General features: G+C 39.5%; 1 protein-coding gene across 1 annotated transcript in view; it reads left to right on the forward strand.

The window, feature by feature from the left end:
- The window catches only part of LOC149313435 (24-hydroxycholesterol 7-alpha-hydroxylase-like), a 44,131-nt gene extending 26,319 nt beyond the window's left edge, over nt 1-17,812 (forward strand). Inside the window, exons 7-12 of the mRNA XM_089519103.1 lie at nt 5,210-5,300; nt 7,385-7,518; nt 8,193-8,288; nt 12,612-12,700; nt 14,781-14,868; nt 17,692-17,812. Coding sequence (XP_089375229.1) covers nt 5,210-5,300; nt 7,385-7,518; nt 8,193-8,288; nt 12,612-12,700; nt 14,781-14,868; nt 17,692-17,763 — 570 coding nt within the window. The 3' untranslated portion in view covers nt 17,764-17,812. The remainder of the gene's footprint in view (nt 1-5,209; nt 5,301-7,384; nt 7,519-8,192; nt 8,289-12,611; nt 12,701-14,780; nt 14,869-17,691) is intronic.
- Nucleotides 17,813-18,892: the final 1,080 nt, after the last annotated feature.

The following is an 18,892-nucleotide window of genomic DNA, read 5'->3' on the forward strand; positions in this document are numbered from 1 at the left end:
TACATGGTGCGCGCTCCCTAAACCTAATACCGGCGCTGATACACTGCTTTTTGGCGGTCTGTACTGCACCTAAGAGTACTAAAATGATAAAAGAGTTTTGTGGTTCCTTAAAGACCAACAAATTTATTACGGCATATGATTTCCTGGACAGCATCCATTGTATCAGATTCAGAAGGCATTATCTTATGTATCATGTATCGGATTCATAAGGTATTATCTCCCAATGGGAGATCTGTATACATGTGCTTGGGTGAGTGGATTATGAACAGTGAAATCAGAGGGAACTGAAGGTACAGTGATAATTATCTTGATAGTGGTTGTGTGGTAACAGTGACATTCTTTCACTGATGAGTTGACTAACATATGTAGTGTGGTCAAACCCCAAAGAATAGAGTGGAAACCGCTTAGTAGATTCTTATTCACCTTAGGTTGGTATCTGTATTTGAAGTTCCTTTATTCAGCAATTCTGTGATTCTATGAATGGCCACCTCAGATTTAGTAGTAGAGTATAGATAATAGTCTACCCTCCCCTCACTCACATTTCAGTATTATCATTTCTGATATCAAATTTCTCTCCCCTCCCCCCACACACTTTAGTGCAGTGACTGGCCTGTTTACCCTACTCATAATGCATTAGGATATTGCTGGTTATTGACATGCATCTATTGCACCGACTAGAAGATGAGCAAATGTGTAAAACCTCTGATGATGTTGATGTCATTATTGATAGAGAGTGTGTGCAGTGGTTAGAAGTCCTCATTAAGAAGCAAAGATGCCCGTGGCTTGGAGTAACAAACTAAAAGCTTTATTATAGGAACTCATTTTTAAGATAGCTAGCTTCGTTCTTGGAAAGAGTTGAGAGGACTGGCAGGGAGAGAAGAAGTAGGAAAAAATATCTCTGAGAGTATCGGTTTACATCACAGAGGAGTCAAGATAGAAAGACAAGAAAGGAGGACACTTTGTGTCACTCAAACGATCTAACCCTATTTCTGCTGCTATCTCTGGCATTCTTTACAGTGTTGTTTCACTTCTAACAATTATTACGTCCTGTAATAGTATTGCTGAAGTAGAAATGTGGGAACAGAATTTATATCTATATTTGTAACAGATTTTGGTTCTTCTGTCTAAATCTTTGTTGCAAGAACCGTTGCTTCTGATAAACTGTATAAAAGCTCAGCCTAAGGTCTATGAATGGGAAACATCATTGTCCAGAATGGGCTATAGATGAGTGAGTAATACATCTGTGTGATTTCATCTGGAAACATGAGGTGACTAGATGAAATATTCCGTTGTTTCTCATCTGCATTTGTTCACTCCATTTTCACTTTTCACTTCATTAGCCGATGCTGATCCAATACAGTTGTATCATAGGGCTTGGCCACAGACACGGGTGTGTTCTGAGTGGGAGGTGAAAGCATGCAAGAGCACCTTTGAAAGAGACCAGATACATGGCTACTGTTGAATATAGTATCCTTGTGTCAGGTCTTCCTTTCCTTCATATTGTATAGAAAAGATTGCTTCCCTATTGCACCCCAGAAGCGAGCAAGAGATGAGCTCTGAAATCAGAATGGAAGAGAGGTTTCTCTATACAGCCAAATCTATGCAAAGTGTAATACTGTACAGGTGTAGATTAGCTGCTTGGTTTGTTAAGTGGCTGAGCCTCAAAGCTTTTTCTGGATCATTCCCATCACATTACAACATGAAAAAGAAATATGAAGAGGTTTGGTACTTCTTTTAGGTTCTCCCTGGGCAGACTAAGCTTTCACCTATTGCTGCTCTATACAGAGATAGTTCCTTTTTTGAAAAGCTATAAGATAGAGTATATACATTGACTGTGGATAAGTCGACCTAGGTTTTTTGAGTCTATTTTTTGGCTAAAATGTCTACACTTATACATGAGTATATACAGTAGTATATCAAAAGAGGTCCATGGTGCATTTTGATGTATAACATAATTGCAAAGGCCAATGCAATTTTAGGCTGCATCAATAAAAGTATAGTGTCTAGATCAAGAGAAGTAATAGTGCCACTGTATTCTGCTCTGGTCCGGCCCCACCTGGAATATTGTGTCCAGTTCTGGGCACCATAATTCAAAAAGGACATTGAGAAACTGGAGCATGTCCAGAGGAGGGCGACTAAAATGGTGAAAGGTCTGGAAACTATGTCCTATGAGGAACGACTCAGGGAGCTGGGGATGTTTAGCCTGGAGAAGAGAAGGTTAAGAGGTGATATGATAGTCCTGTTTAAATATTTGAAAGGATGTCATATTGAGGAGGGAGCAAGCTTGTTTTCTGCTGCTCCAGAGAACAGGACCCGGAACAATGGATGCAATATACAGGAAAAGAGATTCCACCTCACCATTAGGAAGAACTTCCTGACAGTAAGGGCTGTTCGACAGTGGAACACACTCCCTTGGAGTGTAGTGGAGTCTCCTTCCTTGGAGGTCTTTAAGCAGAAGCTAGATGGCCATCTATTGGGGATGCTTTGATTGGATTTCCTGCATGGCAGGGGGTTGGACTTGTTGGTCCGTGCGGTCTCTTCCAACTCTATGATTCTATGATTCTATGACCATCCTGTTTCCTGCAGAGCCCCCCAAAAGATGTTCCTGAAAAGCCCACTAGGAGCATGAAGTGAAGGCAACATCCTCCTCCTATTGTTATTCCCAAGCAACTGGCATGGATAGAGATGCTGCCTCTGACCCTGGAAGTAGTATTGTGATTAATAGTCATTGATTTTTCCATCTTTTATGTATTTGTCCAATCTCTTAAATCACTGACTACGACTCTACCTTTTGCTAGTGAGTTCTGTAAATAAACAGTTGCTTCTGACTTTTCTACTGCACTAGAAGAAGATGAAGAAGAAGAAGAAGAAGAAGAGGAAGAAATGTTTATTGATTAGCCCTTAGGCCATTTCAAAATAACACAAAATAACACTAAAACAAGTAAAACACACTATAAAATCCTATAGGAATTCTATAGCAATTAGAAAAGAGCTAAAATGTAATAACACAGAATCTGAAATGTATATAGAGTACTGTATGGATGTCATATAAATCTACAACAATATAGGTACATTAGAAGTACAGAACCTAAAAATGAGACATAGTTATAAAACTGATCATAAGAATCTATACCACAGGTTCAAGATACAAAAATGGGTAAAAAAAATTAAAAACAAATGTATTACATAAAGTAATAAAATTGAACATAAAGCATCACACATCAGAATTCTCCATCACCTCTGCAATTTACCCCAATTGACCCCACATATCTAACTCTCAACTGTATAGCTTTATGTAAAAACCGAGCTGTGATAATAGATATTTTTGAATCTTGGCCACTCATGAAGTAAGAGATTCTGACATGGGTATCCCAAAACATTGTTCTTTTGATATAGGGACCAAGATACTGATCTCTTTCCTGTTGGTACAGATAACACTTGAATAAAATATGAGCTAAATCCTCAATTTCTTGGTCTCCACAGATACAGATTCACTTATTGTAAGGAATACCATTGAATCTTCCATATCTTACCATGGTGTCAAGCTGGTCAAATCTAGCTCTGGTAAATGCCTCCTTCAGGTATTTTGGCATTTGTATTTTTAGATAATTTGCTCTTTGAAAAGCGCATTTAAATTGGCTCATCCATTTTAAATTACCTACATTGCTAAGGGAGGCTATATCTTTTGGGGCTTTGATATCCAAGATTCTCTGTCTCACACCCTTTTTTGCTTGGTCATTAACTGTGCAGGAATCAGGAAGACCACAGCTCTTTATAAAGTTTGTTATTTGCATAAACCAAGAGGATTGAAGATGGGATTAGGACTGTTCTAAGAGACATAGTTTTGGTAATCTATCTAGCTCCATTTCTTTGCTTTTACCCCAGTAGTTAAACACTTTGATTTTGGCTTGCAAATGGATTGAATAAATTTCTAATTCAGCTCAAACAGCAGCTGCAGATGTCCTTTTATCTACCCCCAATATACTTCTCAGATGTTGAGGCTGCTAGTTCTACTGCTGAGATGTACTTTAGACCCCAAACTTCCGCCGCATATAAAAGCATAGGTGTAATCTTGGCTTTATATACATTGATTATTGGTGTTAGGGAATCAGGGTACTTGTGAGCTTTTAGTTTAAATATGAGATTCAAATGAGCCTTTGCTCTAAATGGACTCTTTTGGTGATGACATGGCCACGATCTGTTTTCTGATAATGTTACACCAAGGTAGGAAATGGTCTTTACTTGATCTATTGGCTCACCCTCTAATTGCCATCTATGTTTCTGCATTTGTTTACCAAATATCATTACATTTGACTTAGATTTGTTAATAGTTAAGGAATTGTTCTGGCAATAACAACTAAGTCTTTTTAACAGTCTCTGCATACCTACTTGCGAGTATGATAACAGTATAATGTCATCAGCATAAAGCAAGATGTTACAAGGAGTATGTAGGATGGTATGCATATGGACTGCAGAGTCTTTCATTGCAGATGGCAGGTCATTAATATATAAATTAAATAATAAGGGAGCTAATAAGCACCCTTGTCTTACCCCTTTGTATGCATCCATTTTATTTGTCAAGGCCCCGTTTAAACCAAATCTCACTCTCAAACTAGTACCTGTATAAAGGGCTTTGATTAATAACAACAATTGCAATTCAATTTTAAGGTCAATTAGTTTGTTCCACAGAATTTCTCTATTCACTGTGTCAAATGCTGCGGAAAGATCTATGAAAGCAGCATATAGATGTTTTCCTTTACTAGTTTATTTGGCAATCATGTGGTTTAGAATAAAGCAGTTGTCAATGGTAGATTGATTTTTTCTAAATCCAGCTTGTTCTTGTGTGAGTATTCCATTATCATTAACCCAGCTTTCTAGTTTGTTCAGAAGGAACCTTGAATATATTTTGGCAACAATATCTATTAGGCTAATAGGCCTGTAGTTACTAGGATCTTTGTTGTTCCCTTTTTTGTGAATGGGTACCACTATGGCTATCTTCCAACCACTTGGTATCTGACAGTATTATTTATATGCGTAAATAAACCTGTCAGAATTGGTAACCAGTCACTAAAATGTTTGTATAATTCTGCTGGTAAAAAGTCCTCCCCTGGAGCTTTGTTATTTTTCAGACTGTTTCCCCCCCGAAACTGGTGACCAGGGGGGTCTACTGCACTACATTCTATGCCAATTTTCTCTGGTCTTTCTGTAGGTTGCATTCTGGACCCTTGCATTTATTCTGTCCTGCCCTTCTTTCTACAAAAATGTCATGAAGGAGCTAGAATCTCTTTATGGCAAATCAGGTAACTATATATCCTTAAACATTCTATAAATTGGTTAAAGCAAGTAGTAAAAATTTAAAACCCAAACTCTACTCTATTTTTCCTCTGTTAATTACAGGTGTCTCTGTGCTTTATGACATATTTGAAATGTTGAGAAATTTTTGTACGTTTTCCCACAGAATAACTGCTACAGGGTGTATGTGCTCATTTACAAAATGAATATCATGCCAGACATGGATAGTCACAAACATACATTTTATAAAAACAAAACTGGTAATGCAGAAATGTATGACTCGTCAAAATACAAATGAGAAGTGAGATCAGACCCCAAAACACAAGACACCTGCATTAGTTTTTCTGAAACACACTCAGCTCACACATGTACACATTGTCACCCAGAAAAGTCCTGCTCATGCAGAAAATACACATGAAAGGCACAGGACTTTATCACACGGGGGAAAGTCAGGGGTTTAAATAGGCATTTTCCGAGGACAGTTGCACGATCATGGCAAAGATTTTCACACACATTGCACTTGGGGAGGACTTATCCTGGGAAGAACCAGGAATGCTCCAGGAACAAATCATTCACAAGATTTCCCCATGAATGATTTGTTGCTGGAGCATTCCTGGTTCTTCCCAGGATAAGTCCTCTCGAATTGTGATGTCGTGTGAAAATCTTCACTGCAATCGAGTGACTGTCCCCAGAAAATGGCTGTTTATACCCCTGTGATAAACTCCACAGATACAACCCCTTGCTACATTTCTCCCCTCATGATTTTCTTGCTACCAGTCTATCCTTCCACACGCACACACACATGTCCGCTTCTTCCTGGCATTCCAATGAACTGCCATGATTGCCTCATCATTGCCCTATTACCCAGTCCCTCACCCCATGCAATTGCCTGGCCGTCCATTCCAGTCCCCACAATCTTCTTTTTATTCAGCCCCCTCAGTAAGCCCATTAACATTAACCGCCCACTGCAGTCATGTTGCATGCACTTCCTCCTTCCTAAAGCTTACCAGACAGAAGTGGGCACTATTCTTTTCTCTCTAACAGACATATGCCAGCCAAGTGCCACCCAGTTGCCCTCATAATTTCCTGGGAATGCCTCTGGACCCACAGGGAATTGAAGGTGGTAGCTGGAAGACCGATGCATGGCGTTACAGTGTACCCCACCTGGTGAGATTAAAAAAGGACACTCCATGAGTGCCAAGGGATGTGCCTGAGGTGTGACCTTAACCTGATGCTAGGTTAGCTTCATGCCTACACATTTTTTGTTCTGTTTCAAACATTTTTCGATAACTTGTGTCTCTATGATATGTGTCACACATATAGTACTGGTATTTGGAGAATCTCACTTGGCTACAGTTTACACATTCATAGGCATTGGATGCAATCTAAGGTAACTAGATACCTGTTTTCATGTTGAGATATGTGTTTAAATTTTTTTATTCAAGAAATGAAGTAAATAAATAAAAATTAAAAATGAAGTAGCTTCTTTTCCAGTTTGGACTGAAGAAAGCATGTACTTAATAAATAAATATTTATTTCTATCCTGCTTTTTGCCAGGCAATCAAAGCGGCGTACAACAAGCTAAAATACATCCATATATACACAGTACCCCCCTTAAAACAAGATTAAACAATATAAGATTAAAACTAACCTGCTAAAATCCAATTAATGTATTCATGTTACAACTAGAATAAATTGCTCTATGTACCTTGATGTCTGTGTTTATAGAAAATAACATGGTGATTAACAACAGAAAAATCACAGTTTCTATGCTTGATGTGCCAAATCATGTCTGCCAAGTGTTTTCCAAACAAGGCCTGGCTCTGCTTTTGCTCCAATTTAAACCCATTGGAATTACAGAGGTTCGGCTATATTTGGTGAAGAAAGGGTTAATATTAATTCAGCATTTTGACATTCCTCCCCCCCTCCCACCCCATTATGTAGTGGTTGCACCTTTCCCCCATTATAGATTAACTTTAGTTAACTTTTCACTCCTAATCATCCCTTGGCTGTAAATATTCAGTTGAAAGACAGAAATATGCAAAAGTTTGCTAAAAACAAAATTAAAAGAATATTGTATATACCTTTCCAGCAAAAGAAATAGTCAGAGTATCTGAAGATGATCTTAAACACCTCCCATTTATCAAGTGGTGTATTTTGGAGACTCTACGGTTAAGAGCACCAGGTGCCATTGTGAAGAAAGTGATGAATCCAATAAAAGTTAAGGTATGACTGTAGCAGTGTATTGAAGCCCTTCAGTCACTAATACTAAGATTGATACAGATTTGGTTATGTGAAGCAGACAGACATGAAAGCACACACAGAAGCTCATTTCAAATTATCTGTTTATCTTAAAAGATTGATCTTGTAGCACTGTCTGCATATTCTTTTTGAGGCAGATAAAGGGATGGGCCATTATGATCTTCCAGATTGTTTTGTCTCCCTACTCGCCACAGCACTAGTTAGACATTGAAGATTATCAGACCAGACCGCTAAAGCCTGGCATGCTTCCTCAACATCAGTGAATCGTTGGCTTCCTCTAGCGTCATTAAATTGTTAGGGGAGAGGCGATTTGCACAGAATGGAAACTTTGCGTTCAGAGCAAATAGTCTCTTCCTGAATGATTCAGTGATGCCAGAAGGAGCCGACAATTCCCTGACATTGAGGAAGCATGCCAGGTTTTTACACATGTGCGCTTCCTCAATGTTTTAGAGGTAATTTAGCAGTGCTTACCCCACAGTAAATGCTGGTCTGATAATATTCATTATTAGAGTTGCAATCAAAGAGCATGTTGAGAGCCACAGTTGCCCAGTGTATTGATAATTCACTACTGGCTTTATTGACTCTGATACTAATATTGTCTATTTGTATACTTAAAAGATATGTCTTTCTACTTTTAGAATTTTGTTATACCTGCTGGTGACCTGCTAGTGATGTCTCCATATTGGTGTCATAGAAACCCACAATATTTTCCTGAACCAAACGTTTTTAAACCAGTAAGTTATTGTTTTGCATTAGGAAGCATTATTTGTACTTTTCTTGTTAGTGGATATGGAACATAGTATATAGATCTATTGTAGGGCCTCCTGCTGAATGTACTATGATAATCTGTATTGAGAAAAGCATGGCTGATTCCCACTTACAAGCCGTGTGAAGTGGGCATTATACTGGATAGGGGAGAATGAGGATGACCTTGGATTCCAACATGGTGCCATTGCTGTTGTTGATTTGACCAGCAGTGATCTTTGTGATTGAGCAGAAATTTAAAAATAAGTCAGTACAATGCTATTGCAACATACTGAGCCACACATAACACTGGCTTGATTGACAACAGGCATCCTCAAGTTAAACCCGATAAGGCATTTGGGTTAAAATGCCCCTCAATTGTAGTGGGCACTCGCTAACGGAGAGATTCGGGGGAGGGGCATCCGGATCTACCCAGTTCCACTCACGTTAATAGGGCCAGTGGGAATGGGGCCTAAGTGTTGAGCAATTCTGTCTTTTTGTTGTGATCTGTTAGCATTTTACCATCCTTGTGAGCAGCAATCCACTGTTTCCTTGATCACTCTCTTGCTTTGGAAATATTTGGAAAAACCCCTTCATGTTGCCTCTGGCTTCCCTAGCCAGTCTCTGTTAAGTTTGATCTTTAGCTTTCCTTACAATATTTCTGCAAGCTTGGGTTACATGTCTGTGCTCTTCCTTGGTGAATAGTCTCTTCTTCTCTGCTTTATATGTGCTCCTTTTTCTTTTTACTGTCCCTTCAAGTTTAATGTGCAGCCACAATCCTTTTTTCAATTGTTTCCAATTTTAATCCTTTCATGGAATTGTTTGTTTGTGATTGTGATTACTGCATGTTTAATTGTGGCTGCCATCTTCTCCCTCACCTTCTTCTCTAGAATTCACATCTTTGGGTTTAGAGCTTGACAGATGTTTGAGCTATCATCTCTAACCCCCCCCCCCCCCCTTGATCACACTTGTCACATTTCTGCAAAAGACATTCCTCCCAGGTTTTGTGAGGTGCAGCTAGTAATCCTCTCTTTAGGAAGTGAAGACATGGTCCCAAAAGCCAAACCTCTCTTGTTGACACAATCTACATAGTCATTCATTCATCTGCCATATCCTCCTGTCCCTGTATGGTCCTGTTTTCACTGGTAGAACTGGCAAAAAAATACCATCTGCACCTATAAATCATTCACCTTACTGCCCAGGGCTTCATAGTCCAAGATGATATGCTCAAAGGTGTTATTAGCAGCATCATTGGTGCCCACATGATTAAAGATAAAGGAATACTGATCTGTGTTCTTTATGAGCTTGAGCAAATTGTCAGTGACATCCTGAATACATGGAGCAAGGAGACAGCACACTTTCCAATTCATCTTGCCAGGCTGGCACATAGATGCCTTTATACCCTATGACCAGCACCTTTCTTTCTTCTTGCTGAATCTTATTTACATTGGTTCTTTCCTTGGCATGCTGCATCTCGTTGCTGGTCTCTGTTGGTGCATCATCAGCATAGATATCTTCAGGAAGATGTAAACAGTGATTAATAGAGCTGTTCTGAATCCTTTCTGATTGGTCTACTCCTGAAACTGATTGTCCTCTAGAGTACTTCCTCACAATTGTGTGCTGACAATTTTCCAGTCGAGCCACTAGTTTGTACAAGTGTAATCAGTGAGGTTTTCCAGCAAAAAGACAAACATTCCATACACACTGGAGCAGATAACTACAGATCTTTCTGGTTCACCCTTGCAGTTACTTTTCTTTCCCTGGTAATAATTCTTTGTGGTATAACTCTGCATGTTACTGGCTCAAAACTTTTCTGTCTCATTAAATCTGGCTTCCTTTTCAATTACAGCACTTTCCGCAATGGGTGCTGACTAACTTGACTAAGGCTTGAACAGACTGGCTAAAAAAACTGGCTTCCGGGCAGCTTGGGGGCCTGGTGTTTTGAGGATGCATGCCCCCAAGACATCCGGAAGCTGTCCAACTGAGAATGGCCACAGGTGTGGCATTTTGACAGTGCATTCTCCTGGAGCGCCTGAAAGCCATCTGGGAGTTGCGCTGGGGCAACTTCGAGACCACGCTTCAAAACCAAGTTGTCCTTCTTCTCACCAATAACACAATGGTGATGTATTACATCAACAAACAGGGAGGCACCAGATCCTCCACCCTTTTCAACCTTAACCTATACATCTGGGACTGGTGTATCCCCAGACACATAACCTTACAAGCTATCCACCTGCCGGGAGAGGATGATCTCGTGGACAAACTGAGCAGAGTTCCAGACTCTTGCCACGAATGGAAGCTAAATCCCCAGGTGGTCCACTCCTTGTTCTCTCTTTGGGTGTCTCTGACATCGACCTCTTTGCCTCCAACCACAACTTCCATCGTTGACAGTTTTGTGCCAGAATTCCATCCGACTGGTCCTTAGGAGATGCCTTCCTCTTCTATTGGTCAGGCAAGAAGTTCTATGCACCCCCCTCCCCTTCCATTGATCACCAAGGTGGTGGCCAAGTTTCGATCGGATCACTCAGATGCTATCCTTGTCACCCCATGGTGACCGAGACAACCATGGTCTGCGCCTCTTCTCCACCTCTCTGCCAACTAATTCCATCGTCTTCCTCCCTGTCCCAACCTCCTGAGCCTTCACAATGGCCAAGTCTGCCATCCCGATGTCAACACCCTCCATCTGGTGGCTTGGAGGATTCTCCTTTAGACCGCCTCTCAGCTCCAGTCCGAGAGGTCATTTTGGCCTCCTGCAAACCTTCTACCCAAAGATCTTATTCCCTGAAATGGATTAAATTTTCTGACTTTTTGACTGACAAGAGAATATCCCCCTTCGATGTGGATGTCCCCATCATCCTGGACTTCCTCAACTTCCTTTCTCAGTCTGGTCTATTAATCTCCTCCCTGAAGTGCTACCTTGCAGCAATTTGTGCCCATTACCAATTTACCAGTTGTCCTTCCTTTTTTACTGACCCCCTTGTCAAAAAAATTCTTAAGGGCATAACCAATCTTAAACCCCCAACCTCCACCCCAACCCCGGCTTGGGACCTCAAATTCATGTTGGCAGCCTTGTCATCTAAACCTTTTGATCCTCTCGCCTCTTGTGACCTAAGGCTTTTGACCTGGAAGACAGCCTTTCTGGTAGTCCTGACCTCTGTATGCCAGGCCAGTGAAATATGTGCTCTCTGGGCTGACTCTCCCTACCTCAAGTTCATCAAGAACAAGGTAGTCCTTTGACTGGATATTTCCTTTTTGCCAAAGACTGCTTCTGTCTTGCACTTCAACCAGAACATTGTGCTCCCCACATTAGCCCTGAACCTGACTACTGACACTGAATGCCGACTTCATTCCCTCGATGTTAGGCGGGCTCTTGCTTTCTATCTAGATAAATCTCACCTTTCAGACATTCTCACATACTTTTAGTCTGTTATTCCACTTCAAAACTGGGACTCCCCATCACCCCCCCCCATGTTTCTCCAAATGGGTGACCTCCACTATCCATCTTTGTTATGAACTCCATGGGAAGATGTCCCCTGCTCGAATCCAAGCCTATTCTACCAAGGCGGTAGCGGCCTCCTCTGCCTTCCTGTCAGGAATCCCCCTGGATGAAATATGCAGGGCTGCTGTCTGGTCACAACCTCTTACCTTTATCAAGCATTACAGCCTTGATACCAGACACAGACATAAAGCAGCATTTGGCAGAGCTGTCCTTCTCTCAGGCATTCCCTGAGGTGGGTACCATCCCTCTTTAATAAAGAAATCACATTTATTTTCATAACTGTTTGTTTATTTGGTCTATTGCCAAGACACTCATTCCTCCTGGGACCTCAAAAACTAATCAGTCTAACCTATTTGTGTGATTCACAGAGACCACGAAGGGGGAGGACAGGTTGCCTACCTGTATCTGTAGTTCTTCGAGTGGTCATCTGCAAATTCACACAAACCTCGCCTGTCCTCCCTTCTATCCTTGTCTGCTTCTTGCGGCGGACTTTGAACTGAGAAAGAGTATATGGGATGGGTGGAACGTCCACCAAAAACTCTTCCCTAGCAATTCCAGTAGGTTCCGAGCTTTACTGCGCAGGCACAGAATAACCCATTTGTGTCAGTTCGCAGATGACCACTTGAAGAACTACAGTGAAACTTTCATGTGAAACTTTTTGTTTTGCGCTGCCACCAGGACTCTTGCAATATCAAGAGAAATCTGTCAAGTGTCAATTAAAAACTTCTCTGACATGTCACTGTCCAATGTAGAATGTATAATATCATTATTTAAAAGAAATCTGATTTAGAAAAGCAAATTTTCTTTTGTATAGGACCGTTGGAAAGAAGCAAATTTAGAGAAAAATACTTTCTTGGAAGGCTTTATGGCATTTGGAGGAGGGGCACACCAGTGTCCCGGAAGGTCAGTGAAACAGTTGGAGGTTAATTCTAAATTCTTCAGAGGATATCTCTACTTTTTATAACTCAGTCACAGTTATTTTCTAAGTCCTATAGACCATCTTAAGAAAATGTTGATGCATTTCCAAACTAGATTCTTCTAATCAAGGTGAATGATGAAATTGGTACTGCATAATACTGGCAGAAAGTCTTGCAGCTGAATATCTACTAGTTTTATAGTTCTGTCTCACCATCTTCTTTTTGAATGTAATTCGGTCACAGCATATGTTTATTGAATGTTATCTTTCAATGTGCTTTTGGGTGCTATTGGACAAAGTCATGTCAAAAAGCTAACTTGAAATTGTATGCATGCTGATAATGGCACCACTTTTGCTGCTATAAACATCTGCCTAAAAGTGTTAACGAATTGTTTCCCAATATTTTAACAGTTAGAACAGGCCTTCTAGCCTTGCTTCCTCTTACCAAAATGGCCCTTTTAATGAAGATGTACATATTTTCATCAGCACAAAATGAACTAAAATATATGCACTATTATGAAAGACAGTTTGGAGACTATGCCATAGCAGTAGAACCATCTGACCTTAGAAATGAGCCCATTCCAACTGCACCACATGATGGCAGAAATGGACATCCCACACAGAGAAGTGTCTGCTATCATCCACCATAAGATAAACAGAATGAAAATATTATTTTCAAATATTTCTCAGACACATTGCAGAAATAATCCAGTTTGAGACTGATTTAACTGTCCTGGCTCAATGCTAGGGAATTCTGGGAACTGTAGTTTTGTGAGATATTTAGCCTTCTCTGTTAGAGAGCTCTGGTGCCACAATAAACTACATTTTCCAGAGTTCCCTAGCACTGAGCCAGGGCAATTAAAGGGATCTCAAACTGGATTATTTCTACAGTGTGTTTTGAACCAGCTTTTATTTTAACCTATGGTCTGGTGTGGGAGTTGTGAAAACTTTATTTTTTGATGTAAAATATCATCTCAGGTTTACTAATGAAACAGAAAAAAGTATAATTTAGGAGGAAGCATTGAAAACCCTCTGTCTACTCATAAATTTTAAAAGGTCTGTTGATTTGCTCTTTAAAAAGTTTAGGTAGTATCAGATATAGTCAATTATTTGAAAAATTATAATAACAGGTAAATTATTCCCTGTTCAGGGGTATGGTATATAGTTGTCCCTCTTTAACCACTGATTCTGCATCCACAGATCCAACCAACTATGGTTTGAAAATATTCACACACCAAAAATTTCCACAAATGAAATCTTGATTTTGCCATTTTATATAAGGGATGCCATTGACTCGAGCACCCACAGATTTTGGTATCCATGGCAGGTCCTGAAACCAAATCCCAGCGGATACCAAGGGTCCAATGTACCAGTCAAATTTGTATTTGAACTGACTAGATTTGCAAGCTTTAAGTATTCCTAGTTAATCATAAAGAATAATAGTAGAAAAATATAGCTGTATCAATCATTATTCTTTATGGTTTTGTTAAACATCAGTTTGGAGATTGATACAGATATGCAGATTTGCTATGAATATACACCAGAAATCATACATAGACTAAGGCTTGAATCCCTTTGGTAATCCTGACAAGAACAGATCCATTAAATGACTGGAATTTACATAAGTGCTGCCTTACCCTTCCACAATTGACTCAGGGCCCTTTCACACTACACAGCAATTGCACTGCCATGGCTGCATCCTGGGGTGCCATCCTGGGGTGTGTAGCTTGGTCAGAGACACCAGAGACATTCTACATCTGAGGAGTCTAAATGCCCCTTCCACAACTGCTGACCCCAGGATTCCATAAGATGGATATTAAAGTGGAATCATAGTGCTATATTGCATAGTGTGAAAGCACCCCTAGTTTTACTTGTAACTGCCAATAGCCTCAAGGCAGAATTCAGTTGAACTTAACTTCTACTGATTTTAATAAAAACAAAATAACGACTAATTTTGCACATTTATTTCAGTGGGATTTAAGTACTACTAGCTTAGTGTGATTTCATCAAATATACCTACTGCATATATTTTGTGTTTACATATTTTACTTTTTTGCACTATTCTAGGTGGTTTGCTATCATGGAAATTCATATTCTAGTTGTTTTGTTCCTTTCCAAATATGAATGTAGCCTTTTGGATCCATTACCAAAAGAGGTATTGTTCTTTTTCTCATTTGGGGATATTTTATAATCTTTCTGATTAATTTGAAGATCAGTATTTGAAGACCTTTACATATTTTACTTCTTCTTCTTCTTCTTTTCATGTGAAAGATAACTTTAAGAAATTCTGTCTGCCTGATATTATAGGTACTGCATTTTGTGATGTTTCTTTCCTTGTAAAAAAATAATGAGTAAGAAATGAGACATATTTTTCCCCACATGAAAAGCACACAACAACAAATTCTCCTTCAACTATTTCTCAGTGCAGAAAATCATTTAAGTAAAAGTTAAATCTCCTAAACTAATTTTAACACTTTTGCCTGATGAAGAAGCCAGTGGAACTTTGAAAGCTTGCATCATGTATTTTGTGCATTTTGGTTGGTCAAAGGTATCTTTGTTTTGTGGATTTTGGATGCTATTGTACTTTGCTATATATGTGTCCTAAAATGAGTTTTTGAGTTGCAAGCTAGTTTTATTTCCTGTTACAGCATGCTAAATTTTACTGAAATGAGCAAGCAAAAAATGTCCTGCCACTTTTATAAATTAAACCAGTACTTAGTAGTTTTCAGTAAACTTCAAAAATCAATACAATGACTATTTTTTTTTAAAAAAGGTAATTGTATTATAGCAGATTTTTAGTACCTTAGTTATTTATGAGGCTTTAAAAAATATATATGCCCTTCAACATATCAGGGATTAGTAAACACAAGTAATCTGAAGTGTAGCCACTTTAGAGATAGCACTTGGGCATGTCTCTCTTTGGAACACTTAGCATTCTAGGCTTGGGTGAATTAATCCTAGGATGCCCTAATGGAGATGTATGTCATAGAGTGGCCACTGTATTCCAAGACCTGGCTGTGCATAAACAACCAGGATATGTGGTGTCACCAGGAACTCAGACATCTTTTTGGATAGAAAATAGTACCATCTGCATGTTACCATTTTCAGGTTAGGGCCCCACAATCCTGGGCCCTCACTAGAGAGCCAAAGGTAGAGACATCTTGTAGTGCCTTTGAGACTAATTGAAAGAAAGAAGTTGGCAGCATAAGCTTTTGTGGACTAAAGTCTACTTCTTCAAATGCGTCTGAAGAAGTAGACATTAGTCTATGAAAGCCCCTGCTGCCAACTTCTTTCTTTCAATTGGTCTCAAAGGTGCTACAGGCTCTCTCTACATACTGATTCGTCAGACACATGACTTGAAATTCTAGAGAACCAAAGGGTTTGTTATCCAACAGATCCAAATTCACCTCTGCCCCTGGAATGTCCCAATTTAGGACCTTTTGTTGGCTACTAATGAGAAGAATGCAGCAGGCAGTAGCCTTGAGCTCACGGAGCTTTTCGGGTGCATAACTTTGGGGTAAATGGTCCCCCCACCATTGAATTCCTCTCCTCCAAGTAAAAGAGACTCTGTGGTAACATTCCCCAGGATCTTGAAATTAGTATTGAGCTCTCAACTGTGTAGGGAAAGTAAACCTTTTATCCAGCTCTCTGGTTGCAATATAAGAGGCAATAACATCAAATGAAAGCAAAACCAGTATATACATTTTAAGAGATCTTATCAGTGACAAAGTAAGAATACTGCACATATTGCCAACCAAAGAACAACATTAAACAAGCAAAATGGGAGTGGGGTAGAAGGAAGAGGTGGGTATCAAGAGCACAAACTCGTGCATGTTTTCAGCCTGCAGTGGAACAGGAGCCAGATGAATGCTCTGGGGCAAGGCATGTGCACTCCTGCCTTTGGTCTTTCAGGCAGTGTTCCTGCCTTTATCCTGTCTTCCTGGTCCAACAAGCAGGATTCCTTAACATACAAGAAGGATCAAGAACAATCAGTTCCAATTGGAATCTTTAGCTGTAAACATCATTCTTTCTTCTCTTTCCAGGATATATACACTTGTTAACCTTTAAGTTGACCATGACTCATGGAGACCCTGTAGATGAAACATCAACCTTTCATCATCTTTTTATTTCATCATGGTCATATATTATATCCCTCTTCTGATCATACAGCATTCCCATCCTTGGTTTAAATTGCCCTTTGAAATCTCAGATTTTGTGGAAGAAATCTTGTCCTTCCTTTTATGCTGTCAACTTCTATTTCTTTGCATTTATTGTTAGAGTAATTGTACACTCACCCACCTATTTATGTTATGTCGATCCAGAGCAAACTAGTTTCTCTGAAATGAGAAAAGCTTGTCTTGATTTATTAATAATAACCGTCTTATTAAAAATAATAATTGTAAGCTGCTCTGAGAGCCATTAGGGCTGAAGGGCGGGATATAAATAATGTAAATAATAATAATAATAATAATAATAATAATAATAGACTGTTCTAAGTTTTATTGATTTTAGTGGGATTGAAGTGCAACTAATTTAGTCAGCCCTCTGTATCCACAGATTCTTTTTTCAAGCATCCACGGCCTGAAAATAGTAATCAAAAATATACAAAAAACAAACCTTGATTTTGCCATTTTATATAAGGAACACCATTTTACTCTGGCACTGTATTTAATGGGACCTGAGCATCGACAGATTTTGGTATCCACACCAGTGGATACCAAGGGCCCATTGTACTTGTGGAGGCTGAATTAATGTAAACTGCTTTGGGACTCAATCTTGGTTCAAAAATGCCGTATTAAATAATACCACTTTTAAAGTCTTTGTATTTCTGATTGCACAACAGAAGCAACTGAAAAGTGAAGGCTAAGCTCTGTTTGGGTTTTATCTGCTGTTACATTACAAACCTGAAAGTGGCCTTGAATTCTGTTCACAGAGATAATCTAATGTGCATCGTATAATTTTTTGTTTTGTTTTGCAGAGCCCTCTCCACTTGGTGGGGACGCAGCAGCCTGAGGGACCATGCAGAATCCGATATAAATTGAGAACATAAGATTAATTATTGTTCCTTACTAACAGCCATAAAACCGAATAGCCATTGATTTGCTTTACTACAATGCTTTGTGTATTTGTAAACAGACCACAGATTTCAAAACAGAAGTATAACTATATTATACAGTCCATGCATTTTAAAAAAGATAGTACTAATATTTTCTGATTTTCAGCATTTACTCTGTTCTGGCCTCAACATATGTTGTGTTTAGCTGTACATCTGTCCAGTCAACTCATGTCCAACCACTGAGCTAAATATATAGTAGTTCCCATTGTCCCTATGGACAAGTAACTGAACAGTTGCATTCAGGATTCTGAATCTATTTCACCTTTTACATTTGGCTGCTCCTCTGTCCTTGATTAATTGCTTGAAGAGTTTTGTCTGTCAGCCACTGACATTTTTCTTTTAGCTGCATGTAGTAGCTGCATGTAGTGGCTGAAGTGGTTAAGACACTGATTCTGTTGATTGCAGGTTGGCAATTCGAGGCCCAGGTGCTGCATGATGGGGTGGGCTCCTGCCACTAATACCAACTTCTGCCAACCTAGCGATTTGAAAGCATGCAATCCAAGTAAATAAATAGGTACCACTTCTCAGTGGAAAGGTAACAGCGTTTGGTGCAGTCATGCTGGCCACATGACCATCAGAGCAGTCCTTGGACAATGCTGGCTCTTCGGCTTAGAAATGGAGATGAGCAGCACTCCCTATAGTTGGTTACAACTAGACATTCATGTCAAGGGATTACCTTTACCTTTTTAGTAGCTTTTTGCATTCTTCCTGACGATGTCCCTGCCTTTCACTCCAGAATTCTTCTGAATCCTGGCCAATTTAGATTTAATAGTGCACATCTATTTTTAATATTATCTTTAAATTCTACGGGGTTGTACTTCAGGTTGCATTTTGCCACATTGGCTGGCTTAGTGTTCTTCTTTAGCTTTACTCCAATTTTTGATATCAGCACTTCATGGTTTGTGGCACAATCTAGGCTTTATAAATTTTGTTTGTTCGCTGAGAGAATGGAGCCTCTCCATCTTCTGTTTTCAATTATGTAGTCTGTTTTATTTCTCTCTGGGCTATCAGTTGATGTCCATATTTACAATCACCTCTTGAGTTGCTTGAACAATGTGTTTGC

This window comes from Sceloporus occidentalis, unplaced genomic scaffold (assembly GCF_023333645.1).
Source record: "Sceloporus occidentalis isolate IW3139 unplaced genomic scaffold, rSceOcc1.0.p SCAF_4, whole genome shotgun sequence".
Taxonomy (NCBI): Eukaryota; Metazoa; Chordata; class Lepidosauria; order Squamata; family Phrynosomatidae; genus Sceloporus; species Sceloporus occidentalis.